At 40.3% G+C, this 22,989-nt stretch overlaps 2 protein-coding genes across 2 annotated transcripts; both read right to left on the minus strand.

The window, feature by feature from the left end:
- Positions 1-5,088: 5,088 nt before the first annotated feature.
- Positions 5,089-6,547, minus strand: LOC117291098 (kappa-type opioid receptor-like). Its single transcript, XM_033772624.1, has one exon. The coding sequence runs from the start codon at positions 6,360-6,362 to the stop codon at positions 5,199-5,201; it is 1,164 nt and encodes a 387-aa protein (XP_033628515.1). The 5' UTR covers positions 6,363-6,547; the 3' UTR covers positions 5,089-5,198.
- Positions 6,548-8,853: 2,306 nt separating this feature from the next.
- Positions 8,854-10,688, minus strand: LOC117291357 (metabotropic glutamate receptor 8-like). Its single transcript, XM_033773006.1, has 2 exons — positions 9,143-10,688; positions 8,854-8,867 (listed from the first exon to the last, which is right to left on the minus strand). Exons 1-2 carry the CDS (start codon positions 10,686-10,688, stop codon positions 8,854-8,856), a joined length of 1,560 nt encoding a protein of 519 aa, XP_033628897.1.
- Between the last annotated feature and the right edge of the window lie 12,301 nt (positions 10,689-22,989).

Consider the following 22,989-nt stretch of genomic DNA (forward strand, 5'->3'; position numbering starts at 1 on the left):
TTAAGTCCTTGTGTGCATACTGATGGTGCTTTTAAACGTGTGCGAGCAATGTAGTATCTTCTTTTTGAAGAGTAGTACAATTTCTCATGTCGTGCTCATCATTGAGAGATCTGGATATGGGCATGGAGAGGGGGTGCATTCAGTTCCCATCGAACAAGACCACCTGTCCATGAACTAATTTACATCAATGACTTAAACATACGCCAGACTAAAATAGTGTAAAATTAACAGTTTTGTTGGGTGTGTTTGTGAGTTTGTTGTTGTATTTGTTTGTGTTTGTAGTTGTTGTTGTTGTTGTTGTTGTTGTTTTTGTTGTTGTTGTTGTTGTTGTTGTTGTTGTTGTTGTTGTTGTTGTTGTTGTTGTTGTTGTTGTTGTTGTTGTTGTTCCTGCTGCTGCTGCTGTTGTGTTTTTTATTTCACCCCTCACGGGAAAAGGCACGATAAACAGGCTACGATACGTACTATTGTAACCCCAATGCTTTTAAAGTCCCTTTAATTGAAGCCTCCTCCAATATTTACACATAAAGTAATGACGTACCCCAGGGTTTCTATATAGTGTATTCATTATTCATTTCTCCCTCGAGTGTATTTTAAATCACTTTTCACCATTATCATTAATGGATATTCTTAACGGCTTAATAAATGAGTTAGCTCTCAACAACTCGAGTCAATCTCCACATTGTTAATCAGTGTCTATAATAAAACTGGTGATAGGAATAGACCTTGCCCCGTGCGCCATGAGACTTGAACACAATCGTGAGACGGGCCCCTACTTAACATTTCCTTCATATTCTACAGTAAAGGAAATAATCTGTTAAACAGCCCTCCTGCTTGTTTGGCTAGGGGAGTTTTTTTTTAATGCTTTTTTTATTATTATTTGTTTTAGATTCATGTTAGTTTTAGGAAAAGCTTTAAAGACACTGGACACTATTGGTAATTGTCAACGAACAGTCTTATCACTTGCTGTATCTCAACATATGCATAAAATAACAAACCTGTGAAAATTTTAGCTCAATCGGTCATCGACGTTGCGAGATAATAATGCAATAAAATACACCCTTGTACACGAAGTTGGATGCTTTCAGATGCTTGATTTCGAGACCTAAAATTCTAAATACCCCACACAAAGCTCAGACACAATAGTCAATGAATTTTTTTTTCTTGATGAGCGCCCCAGATTTTTCTAGACCCAAACACTTCATACCCATCTCGTTTCTTAGCGTTGGTTTTCTTGTAGGAAAAAACATATTAGTTTGAAGCTGAAGTGTTTTTCAAGGACCTCCTTGTGGTTTAATATTTCTTGTCTTCCTTGCTTTCACTTCCGTGCTATCATAATCACTCCATAATGATCTGCAAACTCCATAACGAGAACCTGGCTTGTCGTGGACTGTTCTTTTCACCGGAGTGTGGGTTCGAGATGGGACGTAAAGCTGTTGGTTCCGTGTGTTGTGGATGCAAGTAAAACGCGTGCACTTTTATCAAAAACAGAATGGGCTCACCCCGGTGTTTCTGGTTTAATTGCGACACAGCACCTTGGAAACGTTATTACCTATTTCTCATACACGTAACTCCACTATACCTTGCAGCAAAATACTGAATGCTTTAAATTGCACCTTGGGCGTCACTTGGGTGGCGGATGAGCACCACAAGAACCCACTATTATCATCAAGATCTGAGGGTCTATGATTGTGCAATGTTGATGGTAATCGCTTTGGTGTACTCGAGTCGAGGTAAAATTCTTCGTGCACAAGGTGTGATATGCAACGCAAGATTGTCACACAAATAGCCAATAAAGTTATTGCTTGTAATTAAACGATAAAACTGAGTAACACCTCTTTCTTCGTTTGCCTCACATGCCTAAACAATGATCGTTTACCTGCTGCGAAACTAAACACAATACCTTAACACAATTTGCAAAGAAGTGTGTATCTTGTAAAACCTCCACTGATGGGCTATATTATACAAATATTGACCGCTTCGAGTGCTTTGGTTAAAACTAAGTATGACTCCCGAGGAGGTGATCTCTGACCTTGTCTCATTTTCCTGAGAGCGAAACCGAGGAGAACTAGACCGCTCCAAGGATGAGGGAGTCGTCATTTTTACCATAGCACCCGAAGCAGTCAATATTTTTTTTTTTAAAGACGAACTTCGTTCATGTGAGCGAGTCTTTTTTATTCGGAGGATTACATTTTCGGGGACGTCCTCGCTCCACTTTCGCGTATTTTTTTTTAATGTGGAGACGTTAATAACAAAAAATGTTAATACAAAAAAGTTAGTGGACAAAGAGAATTCTCCACTAAATAATTTGCGAATTCAATTTAATAATTTGTTTATATCGAGCTTGAACGGGAAATCTATAAAGCAACATGATTGGCTGATAAGTACGTAAGACTTTTACCATCTCACATTTGCAATAACTACGAAGACGCCGGTCTACATTAATAGCGCCCCCTATCATGCCTGTCTCTATGGGTGTGTTCATTTAGCTTCCCTGGGTCTACCCCGCGGTGCTCACTCGGGTGAGCCCCTGACTAGAGCTAAACGAACGATCACTCACCGCTCTCGTAGTGACGTCTTGGACCTGGGGCCAGCCCCAAGTGACCCACTCCACACGCAGGGCAATGGGGACTGACACGGGTGAGCCCCTGGAATGGCGTTAAAGCTATTCGAACGCACAGGGGGAATACCGGGGTCGACCCAGGGATGCTAAACGAACGCACACTATGTTGATAGCTTAGGCCGTGTCCGAAACGACGACTTCGGCTACAGCTACGACTAGATCAGCGCGTCTACCAATGTTGAAGAATAGGCAGACGCGCGCGATCTAGCCGTAGCTGTAGACGAAGTCGCCGTTTCGGACACGGCCTACGTTTGTTTGAAGTGTTGTGTTCATCCATCCATCTGCATCATTGCGGCGATAGAGGGCGGCAGACCTCATTTTAACCCCTTACTCGGTCAATGTTTGTTTTAGTGTATTGCCACGAAATGCTGCCAAGAGACTACAGCTCAAGTTAGAACTGGCAACAAGTCTACACACACAGCAACGTGATTATTTACAATTTGGCGCCAATCCAAGCACTTCAGTCGATGAGGTCGGAAAGGCTTTTAAGAGCGGGTAACATAATACTTATCTAAATAAGACAGTGAATAATTTGGAAAGAATCTTAGGGCCTTGTCACACGAGTAAGTTTTTAAAGGTAACCAACTGCAGTGCGTGCTGCATGACCACTTAGGTAGCACATGAGTCAATCTTCGAACATTGTCTTACGATCCACTATACAAGTAGGTGAAGATTGAAATGTCACTGTCCTTTCTTCTTGGTGATTGCCTGGAACTTGTTGCCTAGCCAGTGACATGTCTTTTTTAGGGTTGTTGACCTGTCTTATAGTTGTATTGCAATCTCGATGAGACCTTGCGAAACTCAAGGTATTGATATAGAAAGAAAACCAATCAGAATTACAATCATCATGTTATGATTCCGGAGAACTTCCTGAACGTTTCCGAAAGATAATTAATGTCCACATTGGGTATCTTGGCTGCGGGCTAATGTCTTGATAATGGACTCGTCATTGGAGTGCGGTAACACCATGTGAAATCTCTTTTGAGTATTGTCAGTTTTAAAAAGTAAAGGGAGTAAATAGGATGTTGTCATTTAGATAATTTCAAAAAAAGAAAAAATGTAACAACTGTTACTTGTTATAAACAATTAATTATAAAAACTGATTTTGTAACGAGCAACGGAGAGCTGTTGGTAGTATACAACATTGCGAGAAACGGCTCCCTCTGACGTAACGTAGTTTTGAAAAGGAGGTAATTTCTCACCCAAAGATTATAAAGAATTCAGACCAGACGCCTCTTTATGCAGTTCTGAAAGCACTCAAATTAATTGTGCAACAAGGGTGTTTTTCTTTTATTATTCTCTTGCAACTTCGATGGACAATAAGTCAAAATTGTCTTATTTGTTATTTTATGCATGTAGGGATACACCAAGTGAGAATACTGGTCTTTAGCAATTACCAAACGTGTCCAGTGCCTTTAAAGGGTCTGCATACGTTTGGTAATGACTCCCAAAATTATTTGCAATCGAAAACTTACGTGGCATGAAGTAGGCCTACAGCAGCTTTGAGAAACACTTCACTTCGAAGTGCTGTGGTTTCGTAATAAATATATAACCTTTTTGTCCCCCAAAGTTTGAACTTAGAAAGCGTTACCGCGGTAATGCTTCTCATGTTGTGTATCCCTATAGGGATTTCTCTTCCTATCTTAACATATTCGCTCCGGAGTTTTGTCAATATTTCAGAAACGCGACCATCTTTCGAAATGAAATTGTTCACATAGTATATTTATTGAACCACTTAAAAAAAAAACCAATGGACTGGTTCCATAAACCAGAGGTCTACATTGCCCTTATATCTAACTAATCAGACGGATTTGTAGGTAATTTCCCAAAACGTGGCTAAGCTTCTGGAAACTTCACTAAATAATAAACAGGTCTACACAATTCCACACTCATAAAACATTTATTTACAGTTTAATGTGCAACTTGGTGTTTATTACACGTAAAAACAAAACACGGTCTTACATTATCAACGTTGTCCCTCTTTTGTTTATAACAACAGCTCCCTTCGGTTTTGTACACGTTTTCCAACTGTGGACCTCTACCGAACCGTGGACGCGTTTGCCTTCTTTCGTTATAGGTTCCCGGTTTGAATAAGTATAACTACCCATAACGACGTGGACATTATAGCTGTAGCCCTATAGCTGCAGCCTGCCACTTCGGATACGGTTTCAAACTTCGCCACATGAGCGTTAGACTTGACTCAAGTCTCAATCCCGTGCATCCCCAGAAAATTCCTGTTTTATGATGCTCTGCATTCCCAAACCTGTTCCCGGTGTTGCGGTTTCAGTCTTCCGCCGTGTCCAGTTTTCCGGGACTCAGTACGGCACTGTTAAACAATTGACTACTTTCGCTTGCTGTGCGCATGCGTCGCATGACGTAATGTTACCGTATTTGGTCATTCGGAAAACTGAACACGGCGGAAAGTTGAAACCGCCACACCTGGTCCACATTTTGACAGCGAGCGCGCACTGTTCTCTATGCTACGGGTTGTTTCATAGTAAATGGGCGTGATATGCTTATGGACCTCTCACACGAGAGTGGGAATTGAATCAAGTCTACGATCATTGGCGTCAGATTATCACAGTGTTGTATCGTCCGTATTGCAATTTTGATTCACCATCATATTATTTGTGGCACTGCAGTATTTTGGAGAGCTGATCGCGTTTGCAGAATCTGGTTTCTTGGACTTTCCTTTCCGCATAAACGTTTGTCTGAAAGCAGTTTGATATTGTGAGTTAATTGCACCGTATATTAACGGATTAACAATTGTATTAATCCGCTGTGGGATTAACGCAATCCATAGTTTGGTATTCCCTAGGGCAGCGTCGAGTGGATTAGGAATCTGGGCGATAAGGCAGGTCCATCTTGTGAGACTTAATAGGGTATTTGGAGTTTGGCAGACGAAAAACACGGCTCCATTAACGATCAGCATCTTTGCGACTTGGTTACGGAGCTTCATTGCTGTCTGGTGATGATCGAACTTGCCGTTGTGGGAACTTTTGCGTCTATGCAGCATCTGCACAATTCGGACATACATGAAGATATTGGCCACCATTGCAATAAGCCATGGAACATTCAGTAAGGGCTGAGTGACTGATTCTACCCACGGAGTAACCGGATCGCAGCTTGCTCTCGTGTGTGGATACCCTTGGTGGTCCTCGGATTCGGGCCACTGAAGGCAGAGTTTGTTCAAGCACGCCCTCTCCGGGGCTGACGTCACAGCGAACACAAACCCGACCAGCCAGCAGAACGCCACCATCCTCTTCGTTCGTCGCCTACCTCTGATTTTAAGGTGTTTGATCGGATGACAGAGTGATAGGTATCTCTCAAACGACACCATGGTAACGAGTGCCATTGCTGCAAAGTATCCCATATTTATCGCTATGATGAAACACAAGCACCCCGTTGATGTCGTAAATGGTACATTATCAGCCACTGGAGATGCTACGTACCTCCATATATCATAGGCAGAGAACAGATTCAAGTACAGTAGATCAGCCAAAGCCAGGTGCGTCAAATACACGTTCGTTTCTGTTCTCAGCTTAGGGATTCGGTAAATCATAAATAGAAACGTGCAGTTGATGATAACACCGAGTCCCCAAATGATAGGTATGAAGATGGTTATGATGGTACGGTCCTCTGGACGGAAAATCCACCGATGAAGCATCTCTTCTGATATGTTTTGAAAGGAGCTGCACTCTGAGTCCGAGTCAATGGCTGTGAAAATACACGAAACCAACATGATGACAGTAAAGTTACTTTAATATTGGATATTGGACATTCACATAATTATGTTTCTACAGCAAATATCGATGTTGCCTTTAAGATATTGGATAGTGAACATTCCCATAGGTTTCTACAGTGAATGTCTACACTGTGTGAACATCTAAGAAATACTCCAGCTGTTACGAACGACAATAAACATTCAGTGAGTGCAGTACGCATATGCCTAGTTTATCCATCCATGGAGAATAAACATTCAGTGAGTGCAGTACGCATATGCCTAGTCTATCCATCCATGGAGGAAGACATGGTCTGCCCTGCACGTACTGAACACCACTGTGAAGATGTCTAAAGGTTATCATGTTGTGGTGACTGGATCCACAAACCAGTGACCTGTTCTACTTTATCGCCAGTCATTTTATCTGCATCACTGTCTACTCTGATGTTTCGCCAATGAGTACATATTTGACTGATAAAATACGCAATCAACCCTTACTGACGTTCTCTCCGCGTCAGTGAAGTTTGAGCGGGAACAGAACACACCAATACTTGTGATAACATTTTTGACAGGTTGTTTGTCCGAGTGTCTAACTGAAAGCATTGTCAAGTATCAGAACACTGAGGGCAATCTTGTGCAAACAAATGTGTCATTGCGTTTGGAGTGGCTCTTCTAATTTATTTGATGGCCTGCATGTCACCAAAGCTTGCTGACACTTCTGCACTTTCTCTAATAAAATAGATTGCCTTATCTAGGAAACGTTACTTCTATTTAGATTTTAAGAGTAAGTCAAGTGTGTCTGAAACGGTAACTTCGAGAGGACTGAACACGTAAAGGGAGTACACGACTTGGCTAAAATGTACTATTACTGTGTTGAAGTAATCCATAATGATATTTAAAAGGAGTTTTTATTTTTATTTTTTATATTTCATTGAAAAATCTCGACCGCTGTGTGTGACGTGGCTCTAGTGTTTTTGATCAGCAGAGTGAGGGTTTGAGTCACAGTCTTGATATGTGTTTCCTTGAGCAAGACTACCATAATTGCTTTGTCCTTCGGATGGGACATTTAGCCGCAGGTCCCGTGTACTAGATTTAGAGTGCATATTAAAGAACACGGAACACTTTACCGTGGAAGAGTTAACCCCGGTGTTTTGTCATACACAACAAGCACCCATGTGATTTGAACCACTACTTATAGTAACCAATTCCCTTCTACAGGACCCACCAGTGAAAACGTTTGAAACTTCTGAAAAGGAACCTTAAGGTTCAGATGATGCTTGTGTTTTAGTTACTCATTGTTGCACTATACAACCATGCCTACAAACTATATGATAACTGTTGATAACCCTGGCCGTATCTTGATCGTCTGTTTGGTCGTCACGTTAGTACTATCATCCATATCACTGACCCTCGCACTCCCAAGAAACCGAATGGCGAATAACTTTGGGAAATATACACAGAAAAGGGTGAGGAATGAGTTGGACACGATGGCTAGGGACAAAAAGGCGACTTTCTGGGTGGCTTCCACGGCCGTTGTGTAGACAGGTACGGCTGCGAGCCATAACATCAGCGAGGAGTAGACGCTCACACCAATGAACTTTGACTCGTTGTAGTTATCGGGGACTTTACGGGCTCGGAAGGCGAAGTAGCAGCAGAGGAGAATGATGAGGAGATTGTAGGCGCAGAGACCTGGGAAGGCTGGGCTGAAGACGCAGTAGAGCTCGACGTGGTCACTCGGTGGGGAGGTGAAGAGGAATGACGGTCGAGCTGGACGGGAAAGACTCACCAGGACCACAGCAACGAGCTTGAATAAAAGAGTAGAAAACATAAATAAAAATAATCTTAACAAAATGAAAGTCTACTCCACAGTGCATAATATAAAAGAAGACAAGTTCTCAAAAGAACAATCTACCTAGCAGGTAGACGACACACATGGTGTTACAGGAAACCAAACATAGTATCTCACCAGGCAATGCCTCAAATCCCATAAACTAAAAAGTTTTCCTTTTACAATAACCACAAAAGTATCCGTGAGAAAAGGGTATCGCAATAAGTTAAGACTGTAGAAGTCAAATTGTAAATGTGAACTATAACATAAAAAAATTAAGTTATGCAAGTGTGTATTTTTTGGCATTTTGGTCAATCCAGTTTCTTCTATTTCTCATTTTGAACTTATTCTTGCAGCATCAGCCAATCATAAGTACTTAATACATATTTGTAATTTGAACACATTTTTTTTGCTTAGTAGCCTACCTGGATCACGATGAGAGTACCGGTCATAGCTAACTGATGTCGAGGTTGAACAAATCTCGGCCGTCTGACAGACCGCTTCCCCGCACGGAAGATCCTGTAGATCCGATTCACTTTGAACAGTGTAGGAGCGTACGTCAATGTAAAACACAAAGAGATAAGAGCTTCCGACATAGAGCACGTGAGATCCGAAGGTGGTTGCAGAAGTGGGATCACCGCGATGAAAGTGGCAGTCAGACCCAGTAGGTTGACGACGCTAAGCTCACGACTGGACGCCTTCACGAGTCGATTGTGTCGATAGTATACCAATCCAGCTGCTGTGAGACATGACATTAATATCCCCACGCACAACATGGCAAATATGCCGGTCGCGATTGGCACGCCGAGTGAGACTGTGTAAGGTACGATCGCCACACACCTGTCGAAGGCCGCGTTTGGCCAGAACGTACGCGCACATTCCATGCATTCGGTTCCATTAATTATGATAGCATTAGGCGCACAGCTTTCACAACCCCAGCAACACTTTTCCTTTAAAGGGACACTGATCTGACCCGCGGAGCATATTTTACGGCAGGTTGACCTCGGCACCCCCTGACTTGAACTTAGACCGGACCACTGTAGTTCATCTTGAAACAGTTGAAGCCTTTCTCCGTTTCCCATCCTAGAGTTCCATTGTCCAACATCCCTAAAGCGATGCTGTCCCTCCACATATTGGAGATTCTCAAACAGGTAAATTCCTTCAGTGTCGCCGTTCTCGTTGAGTGTGAATGGTCCAGTGGAACTCGTGAAGGTCACATTACGGAGGTGCTTCAAGAAGTTGTCCCCGTCAATTTGAGCCGCTTCTAGGGTGCAATTAGCCGAGCCAGAGGGGCATGTTTCCATCCAAAGGGAATGCAGTGCATAGGCGAACACATTGACGGCATCTATAGCGCCCGCTGTGTTGTACTCAGTAGAGAAGCCATCTGGCAATGGTACAACACAACTTGCCAAAGCATCAGTGTCCGAACAATTATATGCTAGTCTTTCTCTCCAGTAGTTAGTGAACCACTCGCTGGTAGCATCCGTACGCGGGTCAATGGTGTTTAGATATCTCTCAAATTCTGGCTGCTTTGGGCTGTTCAACCGGACGAAGATACTGCCCTCAACGAGTTCCTTCAGGAGATCATTTTGGAGAAGTTCGTATCCCCAACCGTCACTGCCGATCCAAGTGATTTTGTACGGTAATCCAACCTTCAGGATCTGACTGAGAAAGGTATATGCTATCGGCCCAGTAGATGAGAACATAACTACAATCCGAACAGAGTCAAGCCTCTTTATCCTCAAAGCGATTTGAAGCATGTCACGTTCAGTGTGTAGCTCGGATAGAGGAGCTGACATCGCTATGCAGATGTTCTTCCTCTCAGCCTGAGACACTACCTCACGTGCTCCATGAATACCGTAGCTGTCGACGGTGTAGATCACAGCGATGTAGTCCCAGCCGAAGTTCAACAGCAGCTCCACGATGGCTCCTGCCTGGAGCTGGTCAGGAGGCACGCTGCGCATGAAGTAGGGGAATCGTGCTTTGTTTGAGAGCTCGTTGCTGGTTGCCCAGTAGGATACCACAGGCACCCGGTAGGTCTGGGCGATCTTACTCACAAACACACTCATCGCGCTCGACTCCGGGCCGACGATCCCAACCAGCTTCTTCCGTTCTGGCAAATCACATGTCTTTGATGGACCACGTGGTGGTTCCTGGAGTAGGGACATTGAGATGCCAACAGCAGCGTCTTCCGAGACGCCGTGATCCCAGATCTCGAAACCAAGAGTGATGTTTGGGAGAAGGTCGCTCCTCCTGTTGACCTCATAAATTGCAAATGCCATCGCCTCCGGGAGTAGCATAGTGAACTGGATCTCATCTGTACTGTAGTTGCACGTCGAGGGATAATTCTCTGTGATTGCAAACATACCGCCGAGGATAAGATGTCCAGATTTCTTGTAGACATGACACTGTCGCGGTGCAGCAAACTTGTTGACGAGCGACGAGCTACTGACACTGCATACGGCGAAGAAGAAGAAGAGAACCATCGCAAGCAAACATCTATAGTTTGTCTTCGCCATTTTTGTTATATTACTGGTTAACCACTAAACATAGAGAATTAACGGCACTTGTTTTTCCACAAACAGAAGCTGTGTGTTGCACCTCCAGGAGGTTGCTGGGAGTCCAACAAGTTGTCACGTCTCTGAGTAAAATGTGCCAACGATGGACGCCAGTGTCTGTTTTCCTGCAGAATTTAACACAAAATAGTACAGTTATGCGAACTTGGATTTATCTATATTTAGCTTCAGTTCGATTTGCTATTAATTAAAAAAAAATCATGATGATAAACCACATGGGACAATCCTACATGTGAACAAACATGTATATAACAATAAAACATGGCTGTTCGCCCCTTTAAGATCGCATAGAAAGTGAAAAGTACAAATCAATGAGGTTAGAGAGATAGGTGTGGCAACTATAAGTTACAGTGCATTTTGTTTGCCATTGAAACCAATATATAAAATTTTGTAGTTTAAGAGTCGTATCAAGTACATGTGTCGTTACTCGTACTCGAATACCTTTTACATGTACATGTACAACGTCCGTGTGTTTTATGCCTATTTCCGACAGGTTCCGATTCCGTTCGTGCTCATGCGCGTATAGTCTTGGTGCAACACGTTCTGGTTTTCCTTTCACACAAAGCGGCAAACTCACCGACAGCGCCTACATCGCCCGTAACAAGAAACGTCTTGCATCAAGACTAGCACGGAGTATCCGCTCACAACCGGTTATAAACACTGGTCATTATCAAAGGTTTAAACACACCCACGTGACGTGCTCTCCACCAATAGGAATAGCGAAACTGTCGGAGGTATTTATGAATATGTGTTCAGGGCACATTTACATCCCGGGCTAAATTAAGGGGCTGAAAATGTAAACAGTTCAAAACTCAACTTAATAAATGAATTTCTATGAAACACAGCCAAATGGCGGCGTCCACGAATCGAGTACAACTAGCGGCAAACGCGTGGATCGTATGAGTTGTTTTGTATGCAAGCAGAGTGTGACCTGCCTGAAGTTGTACCCATGAATGCATGTAAAGATGGGGCAAGAGATTATGTGACTACACAGAAAAGAATCGTAATATAAACAATGTGGGGTCATTGCTGAGAGAACTACAGTACTCGCCAGGGTACTCGCGGAGGTGTCTGACAAGTCACCCGGAAAACTGAACACGCCGGAAAGCTAAAACCGTTCGAACAACGTGCTGATATGACCGACTACGTCACCCGGAAAACTGAACACGGCGGAAGACTGAAACCGCCACACCGGTTATTGAGTAACCAAAGAGGCATCGACTATGGGCGACAGTTTGGAGTACATTCCAAACAGACTGACGATAATTACAATGTGTCCGAATAGGGCAATGTTTCGTGAACCTGTCTAACCGTATTTATATAATATTATTTGCTTGGTTGCTTTTCTCCTTTTAAAGGCCATGGACACATTTGGTAATTGTCAAAACCAGTATTTTCACTTGGTGTATCTGCATAAATAACAAACCTGTGAAAACTTTGAATTGGACATTAAATATCCGTATGCAGGCTATCTTGCACGAAAAAAACAGTAAACAGTTACATACGGCAAATGATACATATTTTGTTACAAAGACATATAAATATCGAGTAACTCTTTCCAGATCTTTTATTCGAAAGCCTCGAGCACATTTTATTCATCGTTCGCACAGCGACTTCTGTAAAAGCGCGGACACCTTTGGTAATTACCAAAGACACTCTGGTTTATCGCAATATATGCATAAAATAAAATAAAATAGTAAGGTAATCTTATTCGCTCAATTGATCATCGAAGTTGTAAGACAATAATGAATGAAGAGGTCCGGTTACCTAATGTGGTGTCCATTTTGACCCGATTTTACAGGGCATTGAGGCGCATAGGTAACCACTGAGAGACTGCTCGACTTAGGAGACACTCTGGATAAGGACCCTTCAGACCATTCATTCCCATGATCTTAACATCCAAGAAGGAAAAGACTCACAATTGTTTGTCTTTGTTTTCTCTTCCCGCAGCACGGATATCCCCTATCTATTGATAACCTTCCTCCTTCCTCCCACATTCAATTTTGTCTCTTGTGTTTCCGTCCTCTCGTGGTTTTAAGTCAGCCCCCTTCCCTAACCTGAACATCCGACGTCACACTCCGATGCTCGTGAATTACACCTGCCTTTGATCCACGTGCACAACCAATCAACTGATCCCCTGACATGTATTGGCTTTACAGAACCAGTGATTTTATTGAATAAACGTTCAATGGCGTAAGCTTTCCCCGTGATTATTGATCCCCGTGCACAATTACATTTCATTTCACTTTGAGATATATTGTCAAATCAAATGAAAGAAAAAAACTAAAATAATGCTCGCTTTCACGACCGAAAGTTCAGCTTCCAAACATCAACTCGGACCAATCAAATATTGAGAAGCTTACGTCACTGAACGTTTATCCAATGAAATCACTGGTTGTGTAAAGCCAATACATGTCAGGGGATCAGCCTACCCCTTCCCTACTAGGGACCGTGCGTCACGGGAAAGACAAAGCAAACATGTCCCTTCCGTTTTGCCGGCGGGTCATGGACAAATATGAAAAAACGAACCCACGATGAGCAGCTCATGGCATAACTCCGAACACCACCAACACAAAGAGGCAATCATTTTCTATTCAAAAACCAATTTGTACAGAAATTACCACATACCTCAGACAATTAACGAACAATTAGCAGCTATATTACTTATTACAAGAAGAAACAGAGAAATGATATGATTGACGTGTCGTTTCAATTAATCAAACAAAAGGATCATCAAGTTATTTGATTTGATTTGAAATGGTATGCTCAAAACAGAGATCATCGCAGCCAGAGGCTGAGTTAATTGCAGCCAAATTACAAACAAGGTGACGACTTCTCAGAAATTGGGGTCATGTGGGGGACGAAGCAAGTTCGAGACTTAGAATAGAATTAAATTTGCATGAGGGATAAACAAAATTCATTTAGGTTTACCCATATACACCGATAAGCACTGTATACTCAGTACTCACTCGAGTCCTGCTAATAAAAATCACGGGCATTTTACTCGGATGGGATTCGAACCCACGACCCTGTAAGGCAGTGTCTTACCAACTAGACCACCTGTCTGTAAGTTCACTCGAAGAATTCTTGGGTCAGGGTTGAACGGGATTACGGATCCCGTGGCGCTTGACCCATCTATTAGTTGGTCTGTATGACCTAGACTTAATTCAAGTCCCAATCCCGTGATAGTCTTTTTATTTTGTAGTCCTATCACACAAGTATAACCCGGAAGTTGACTACAAAATTACCTGACCATTGGGTTAAACTGACACAGAATCCGAAGTAAAATCATGTTTTTCTTTGAGACATTTTTCGGGTCAGCCGGACCCAGAAATGAGTCAAACCCTTTGACCTGGAATTAGGGTCAAGTTTGACCCACGAGAGTCACCAAAAGCCAACTCTAATATATTGTCCATTCTATTTTACAGAAAAAACTGTAGCTTGTCATGACATAATTTTGACATTTGTTTTTTATTCAAAGACATTTCCCCCCAGAAACGATTTCTATTGAGTAACTCTTGACTGTTGTTTGACTTAACGACGTAATTTATACAAGCTTTAAATAATTAAAGATCAACATAGGATGAAATCACTCTGATAAGAATTATAATTTGATCCCGAGCTGGTTCATGTATGTTCAGTTATTCTTTGGTCAAACATTGCAGTTTTTCCGCCCTACAATTTTGTCATTTTCCCTATTTGATCAGAAAAACTAGCCCATCCTTTCGATTTTTGAGCAGCATGCTTGTCTCATTTCTTTACTTATCTGTAACAGTTGGTCTATGATTCATGCTTGAACTATCTGGTTTGCCTAGTTTTGTCATTGTGTAATATAAACATAAATTTCTTGTAAATTTAATGCTCATTTAATTTTGACGAAGGCTAAGTTAATTTAGAATCTACACTCACTCATGTAAAAGGGAACAATACAAAAAACTAAGCGCGTGTTTGAAGAGAATGAGTTTAGAAAACTTCTCACTTATAGTTATCCTGCGCGCGTCATGCTCAAATTTATCCGGATGTTTGATTATGCTTTGACTATTCAACTGAAAAATTATACCTGCTCAGATGTTTTTAATTCCATTCACACATACAGATATTTGTGGCTCGATTTGGCGTCGTGAAAACGTCATAATACTGCAGCACTTTCCTTTACAATTCTTTATCGATATTATATTGTCAATCGCAGGTGAAGTTCAGTATACGTTGGCCATTGGTTATTAGATTTGGTTTTAATTAGATGCGATTCCTGATAGAAATGTGTTCCATATATTATTGCTATGCCATTGCCATCCTGCGTATTGTACTCGCGTTATCAAATCCCACGTTAGAATTCACAAGCATTCCATGGCCGTTGTATAATATAACTGTACAGACAACATCATTCCAATTTGAAGAAATCCTAGCCTACAGTATGTAAATAAACTGAAAGTTATAATCCAGGACCCAACTCACCCACTTCACTCATTCATTCACATTCTCCCATCAGGAAGGTACCGTTCTCTCTCTACTCGCACAAACCGGTTCAGACTATCTTTTTTACCCAGTGCTGTTCATCCCTAACTCACTTTTTATAAGGTAACTTAGTAGTAGTTGTTGTTTTTCCATTTTAATCAGTGATGGTGAGATTTTGATACCGTTTCTCTCTTTGTAAAACTCGAACTAGCCTATTTATTGCTTATACTAAATTTGTGTAATTAATTTCTGTGTTTTTGAAATGTAATGTTTTTTGTTTTTCTATAAGTATCAACTTTGAATCTTTTTAGTGCACACAGGGAAAACAGTTTTCAATTGTTGTCTTGTAATCTGTGATGAAATAAATAAATTGCATTGAATTGAATTTGTGGTGAGCAAAGACAAACTTGACCAGCGGGACTTGAACCTGCGACCTCGCGGATTCACGTGCCGGCGCTATAGCAACTGGGCTATCTAGCCCCTATGGTTGGCTCGAAATTACTTGATTTTGAAAATTTACCCAATAAGTTTCCCTAGTGCTTTATTCTTTAATTTGTTTGTATATCTCTTTTTATTTAATTAAAAGGATAACTCCAGGCATACCAACTGATTTATCCAGCAAAATTATTGTTAAAAGAAATGTTCTATAAACTTTTTTCACTCAGTTTCCATTGTGGTTTAATACCTACATTTTTGGTATTTAATTATTTTCCAATACAAATGTGAAAGTTCGTACCCCAGGTGGTCAATGCACGGGAAACTAATAAAAGCTTAGCCTTGGTGCAATAACGCAAGCGTGTGATTTGTTCAATGTATGCCCTAAACGCTTTCCGCTTAGTCGATCCACTCCGCGAATACATGAGATTGAACAGATTTAATTGCTAAAAAAAATCATTTTGAATACCCTTTTCCGGGGCTTTCTAGAAATATTCGCGAAAAAAACACGTAGCACATCATTTATTGGAGCTCCGTTGTGTGTAGCTGCTTTGTTGCAGCATCGAGGCATAACCAAACGAAATTTCGCTGCTGAACACTTCTTACAAAATTGCCTCGGTATGTATTGCAGAGAGAGTGAAATCCTGTCTTGCCTTTATCATTCATGAAAGTCAGAAAGGATTCATGGCAGACCGTTTTATTGGAGAAAATCTTAGGTTGATGTATGATTTACTGAACCTCACTGAATCTAATAGTATTCCGGGTTTACTTCTTTCTATTGACTTTGAAAAAGCATTCGATTCCATTTCTCACGATTTTATTTTTAAAGTGCTCGATAAATTTAATTTCGGCCCCTCAGTTACAAAATGGATCCGGGTACTTTACAACCAAGCCTCGTCTTCAGTTTTAGTTAATGGGTTCCTTTCAGAATCATTCCAGATCGGGAGAGGTTGTAGGCAAGGAGACGGATTAAGCCCTTACTAGTTCCTTTTGTGTGCAGAAGTTTTATCCATGTTGGTATGCAATGACAAAATTCTTGAAGGTATTAAGGTTGAGGGTACAGAATTTCGAATATCCCAGTATGCGGATGATACGGTATTGTTTTTGAATGGCACCGAGAAGTCTTTGCAAGCAGCGTTTAAAATTCTTGACCTATTTGCAAGTATGTCTGGATTGAAAGTTAACATTGAGAAAACGAACGCCATTTGGGTTGGTTCTAAGAAGGGTTGTGGTGAAAAGCTTTGTGAAGAGATTAAGGTGAACTGGGTTGAGGATGAACACATTTTTAAAATTCTTGGTACTGAGTTTTCTACTGACCTAAATTCCATGGTTTTGTTAAATTACAATAGAGTTATTTGTTCCATTCGTGGACAAATCTTCAACTGGTCTAAGAGACACTTAACCGTTCTAGGGAGAATTGCCGTTGTCAAATCTTTACTTTTGTCTTAACTTACTTACCTTGTGTTAACCACCCCCGACCCACCCTGTAATATGATCAAAGAATTAAACACTATGTTCTTTAACTTCATTTGGAAAGGACACGACCGTGTTGCTAGAAACCAAATGCATGGTTGATGTCCGTGCGTATATAGACGCTTTAAAAATCACCTGGTTACGTAGACTTTACAAGGCTAACCAGTCGTCAGACTGTTCCACTTTATGTAATCATATTTTTGGCATTACTCGTTGGTTATTATTGGAAGGTGGCTCAGCAAAATTTGTGGGTACGCAAAGAATTTATAATAATTTTTGGCTCGATGTGTTCAAATCGTGGTCTAATTTTACTCGGGTCCACGAGGTATTGAAGAGCACGCTTTGGTTAATGATACAATTATAAACATTGGGAAAGCAAAGGAGTTAAGTTTATTTGTGATCTTATTGACGAGAATGGGGATTTTCTCCCTCTTGAAGATTTCAAGAACACATTTAGTGTCCACACTAACTTCCTGGAGTATAGTGGGGTGTTAAGAGCTATTAAGTCGTCCTTTTAGGACATCTTGATAGAACACTCGCATCTTAATTTTCCTTTTTTACCTTTCAACCTTGAAGTCCTTTTAAAGGACAAAAAGGGGTCACAAAGAATCTATCATGTTTTAGTCCAATCTAAACAGGTCAAAAGGAAATTTATTGACAAGTGGAACGTCAAACTTAATACCAACCTCGATTCTTCGAAGTGGTCTTTGATTTTTAACATTCCCTACTCATGTACTGTGGACACTAAACTAAGATGGTTTCAATTTAGATTAATCCATCGGATCCTGGGCACTAATTCATTTTTGTTTAAAATCAATAAGACTGACACTAATCTATGTACATTCTGCAAAAAAGAAGAAGAGACCATTTTCCATCTTTTCTGTTCCTGCACCCATACTATTTCTTTTTGGTCCTCAGTGTTTTCATGGATAAAAGAACAGACTAATTTCTCCCTTGCAATGGATAACGAAGTCTTTCTTTTTGGTAATACCAATAATAGCAATGTGGTTAACTTGATCCTGTTGATATGTAGATTTCATGTGTATACAATGAAAATGATCGGGAAACGCCCATCACTTTTAGTTTTAAAACGAGAGGTGAAAAAGTACTATTCAATGGAAAAATTTATGTTTTTTACTAATGGGGTAAACTTCAAGTTTTATCAGAAATGGGACTCATTTTTTATCTTAGGCCAAGGTTAACTTGCTTTTATTGTTAATGGTATTGTATATTGTATTTGTCATGTAAGAACTGTTTGTACGAATATTGAGACAAGAGACAGTGGAAAATAAATGAGAATCCCTGGGATTATAAAACAAAATTAAAAAATAAAATAAAATAAAAATAAAAATAACCAAACAAACTACCACACATGACGTCAACGTATTTTCGTTTTGAAGCAACGACAGTTAACGATAAATCGTTAAGTCCTATACATTTATCGACTTGGTGTTTTGGTGGAAATATTGCTGTCAAGGTTTGGAACCTTTTTTTTCATCATTAGAGAAAAGACCTTGTTCCTTTCTCTATAAATAAATGCAAAAAAAATAAAAAAATTTAAATCAGTCTATTGTCCACCAGAAAAGGGGTCGGGCAGTTGATTAAATTCTACCCTTAAAATTAAATCTCGTCACCACCTGAGATTTCTACTTCGGTTCTTTTTATAAATTACCTTACCTTGAGAGGTTTGAGAGACGGGAAGGTCCCGGTGATTTGCTTTAACCAACCGGGAGGTAATAGTCTTCTTGACCGTTGGACATCCTTGCTTTTATAAAAGCTCCGAGTGCCAATATTTCATTGTCAATAATAATTATGTGGGTTATTGTTGCGTGTTGTGGCCAATAATTTGTTAAAGAGTACCGGGCTCAAGCTCTGGTGTTTCTGATCAGCAGAGTGTAGTGGGTTCGGGTCCCAGTTGAAAACACATGTTTCCTGAAGCAAGACACTTATTCCTTTGAGTGGGACGCAAAGCTGTCGGTCCCGTGTGTTGTGGTACGCAAGTGGTCCCGTGTGTTGTGTTACCCAATTAAAAGAAACCAGTGCACGTATCGAAAAGAAAAAGGGGTTCGCCCCGGTGTTCCTGGGGTCGATAGAGTTAGGACTAGTCCTAACTTAGGTCTAGTCCTAGGAGATATCAAAAACGTATAGCTAGTCCTAAGTTAGGATGAGTAACTCATCCTTACTCGAGATAAGACTAGTTTTAACGATTTGTGTAATCGACCCCTGGTTTGATTGGCTGCATATTGCGCCACAGTACCTTGTAAACAATAACACGTTTCTAAAGGAACAGGTTTCATAATTAATCATACCTTGCAGGAAAATACTGAGCGTTGAATCGCCTTAATCGTCACTGAGCGGCGGATGTGAGCGCTATATATAAGAAGCCACTATTAATATCTTTGTTCGGGTGCCAATCATACTCCATTCAATCTGAAAGTCATTGGACACTTTCGGTAAATAGTATTGTCCAAAAGCCAACACTTCGTGTATCACAACTGATATAAAACATAACAAACCTGTGAAAATTGAGGCTCAATATCGGAGTCGGGAGAAAATAACAGGAAAACCCACCCTTGTTTCCGCACGTTTCGCCCGTGTCATGACACGTGTTTAAAATAAATCCGTAATTCTGGACGACGAGAATTGATAATTGTTTTAATGTTTTCTCGAAAAGTAGAGCATTTCATGGAATAATATTTCAAGAGAAGTCTTTCACCATTACCTTCTGTAAACCCTGTAAGTTATTTGTAAATCTATGAACTTTTATTTAATTTTTCTGTTCCGAAAGTGTATAATGGCCTTGAGTCTATATTCCTCAGTTCGTACGGCTGGCACTTAAAGATTATCTGTCGAGCTAAAGTAAGCAGACTACCAGTTATAGATTATGTACGTGACATGATGTTTTTTGTTGGAAAACTTTTTTTCCAGTAAGCAATATTTTTGTCGCGCTTAGGTACTGTTTATGCTTAAAGGCACTGGGCACCTTTGGTTAATGCCAGAGAACAGTATGCTCACTTGTTGTATCCCCAACATGTACATACATTATTAACAAATCTGTACGAATTGGGACTCAATTTTTTATCGAAGTTGAAAGAAAATAACGACAGAAAAACACCTTCGTTGCATACATTTGTGTGTTTAAAGATGCCTGATGAAGTCTTTTATTGTGTTTTTGTTAAAAAATTACATCTGTCTGAATAGGGATCCGTTTCTCACAATGTGTTATACTAATAACAGCTCTCCAATTGCTCATTAATACCAAGTAAGTTGTTATGCTAACAATTATATTGAGTAATTGCCAAAAACGTCCAATGCGTTTAAGAAGCGAAATTGGGCTCATATCAATGTGTCAAGATGACAAAAGATCTTTGGGTTAGTTTCATATAAAGTTTTACTTAGAAAACACGTTCCATATCTTAACCACGATTCTAGATCTGTTTTGACGGTTAAAGTGCCAGGCTCATTTGGACTCGTGTCCGGGTAAAATAGTAAGGACTTGTAACGCGCAAATATACACCCAACCAATCGTGACCCGGAAGTAATTATAAAGAAGTTAGTCTTGAAAAACCTAACACGATATTTAAAACACTTAACGCGAGATCCAAAAACCCAACACGAGATTTTAACCTATAACGCGAGATTGAAAAACGTAACGCGAGATTTATAATTCAACGTGAGGTTCGTTAACGCGAAAAGGCTTAAAATAGAGCACCACACCATACGAAACAAATAATCACAAAGTGTTACAAAACAAAACATGGGCATACCTTGTGCAAGATATAATTGCTGCTAACATAATAATGGTGTTTGCCACATTACTGTTCATTAAATGTTTAAGGTGAACATTAATATAGATTATTAGCAAGACTGGTTAAAATACAGAACTTCACTCATTCAGAGTCGTTACTTTGTGTGTGTTATAGCCTACTTCACCAACAAAGGTAAACATTGTTTTATTGTCGACCCTAAACACAAACACAAACAAGTTACTTATGTGTAAACACATAAAGCTACTTTTAATTAAATTACATGTATTGTTCCAGTGCAATTCAACCTATCGGTTGCCATACTGTACATATCAAATTATCCAATAAAATTATTATAATATAAAACATTAAAAATTAAATCATATTTCAGAAATATTTAGCGAACGTACCTTAATAGTACTTTAGTAGGAGCAGATAGTTCCGTCCACGGCCGACGACATCATCAGGAAAAATGCCTGAATAAGAGTGATATAATTTCTATATAAAAAATATATTATACGCTCGATTACACTCCCATTGGTCTGCTGTAGACAAGCACTTCATGCATTGGCACGTCAGACTTCGGGAGGGAGAGAGACACACCGATTGGAGAAAATGAATGATGGTCGGTGACAAGGGATGAAGAACTTCTTCCTGCGATGTTTGGGCCGCTACACTCGCCTCAACCTGAACAGTTTGCAGTCGTACTTTCAATACTTGACATGGGCAATAATTTAATGAATCGTGTATGCAAACTTTCCCGTGCGTAAGTAACAAGTCAACGGATATCAATACAAATGAATTTCACGGGTTATTATGTAATCGCAAATCTAAAAGATTTCTATAAGGTGATGTTTATAAAAAAAATATATATATATTATTTTCAAGGTCTGTTAAACTGTTCACTGTCATAACGATTATCCTGCAAACAGCTCAGTACATTTTCCAATAACTGTCGATCTGAAAAAGAAATTTAAGATATCAAAATTATTCGTGGATGCAATTACTCAAAGAAGACTGAAGTATTCTCCGCAGCAACAATAAAACTCAACAAGGCCACACTGATGAAAGAAAGAACAAAGAAGCAGTGTCAGATGAAGAGGGTATACTTACCACTTCAAATGTCAATAGGATTAAACAAGCGTGCAATGATTAGGTTCAAGTGGACATTAAGATAACATCATAGACCCTTGATATAAGAAGATCTGACGGGACTCAGAATTTTTGATCAAGCTCCAACGAATGATGACTCGAGCGAAGGGCGAAAACAGTCCTCGTGACGAGGGGAAGAAGAGCTGAAACGCGGGGGTGGATTTACCTCCAACAAACGGTCGAAAGTATAGACAAAACCACTGGGGACGCAAGCTGACGCAAGGCGTAAGGCCACTGTTAAAGTTATTGTCTTATCAAAACAAATGCATAATTTTTGGAGACAAGTTGTCATCGACAACACATGTGCCTCAACAACACAGCAGCTGACTAATGACCCTCTTGCCTGTCTCTCCATCGGCCTGGCCGCCCAAGTCTACGCTCAGCATCCGACACTTCTCGCCTCATGGAACCTAACTCAATCAAACTTCTTTAAGTCGGCTTCAAGACGCACATTCTCTCTATTTGCTCCACACATCTGGAATGCACTCTCCACCTCAATCATGAAATCTGACTCTCTTCAAACATTTAAGAAGTGTATCAAACATTCTCTGTACCCTATCTAATGCGCTGCGTTCTCGACGTAGTGGCGCTATACAAATGCCCATGTATGTATGTTTGAAGTTGCAAGAGAATATTGTGAGATAAATACCCTTGTTGCACAAGTTTGTTGGCTTTCAAATGCCTAAAAAGGGCTTTAGGCTTGAAGTACTTTAATACTTGAGAGAGAAATTACCTCTTTCTTAAATACTACGTTACTTCAGAGGGAGCTGTTTCTCACAATGTTTCATACTAGCTCTCTACAAAGTAAGTTTTATTCTAAAATATTTTTTTGAAATAGTGTCCCAGTGCTAAAGGGTGCCAGACACGTACAAACCAATGTAAAAACAGTAATCATGTCAGTTAACAGATTCACTGACAAACAAAAGAACAAAAATATGTCCCTTTTTTATATAAAGACCCCTTACGTGTTTTCCTATGCATTT

Source organism: Asterias rubens, chromosome 6, assembly GCF_902459465.1.
Source record: "Asterias rubens chromosome 6, eAstRub1.3, whole genome shotgun sequence".
Taxonomy (NCBI): Eukaryota; Metazoa; Echinodermata; class Asteroidea; order Forcipulatida; family Asteriidae; genus Asterias; species Asterias rubens.

Excerpts from the sequence above, each read along its gene's own strand:
- LOC117291098 (XM_033772624.1), bottom strand. The coding sequence starts at position 6,362 with ATGTTGGTTTCGTGTATTTTCACAGCCATTGACTCGGACTCAGAGTGC.
- LOC117291357 (XM_033773006.1), bottom strand. The coding sequence starts at position 10,688 with ATGGCGAAGACAAACTATAGATGTTTGCTTGCGATGGTTCTCTTCTTC.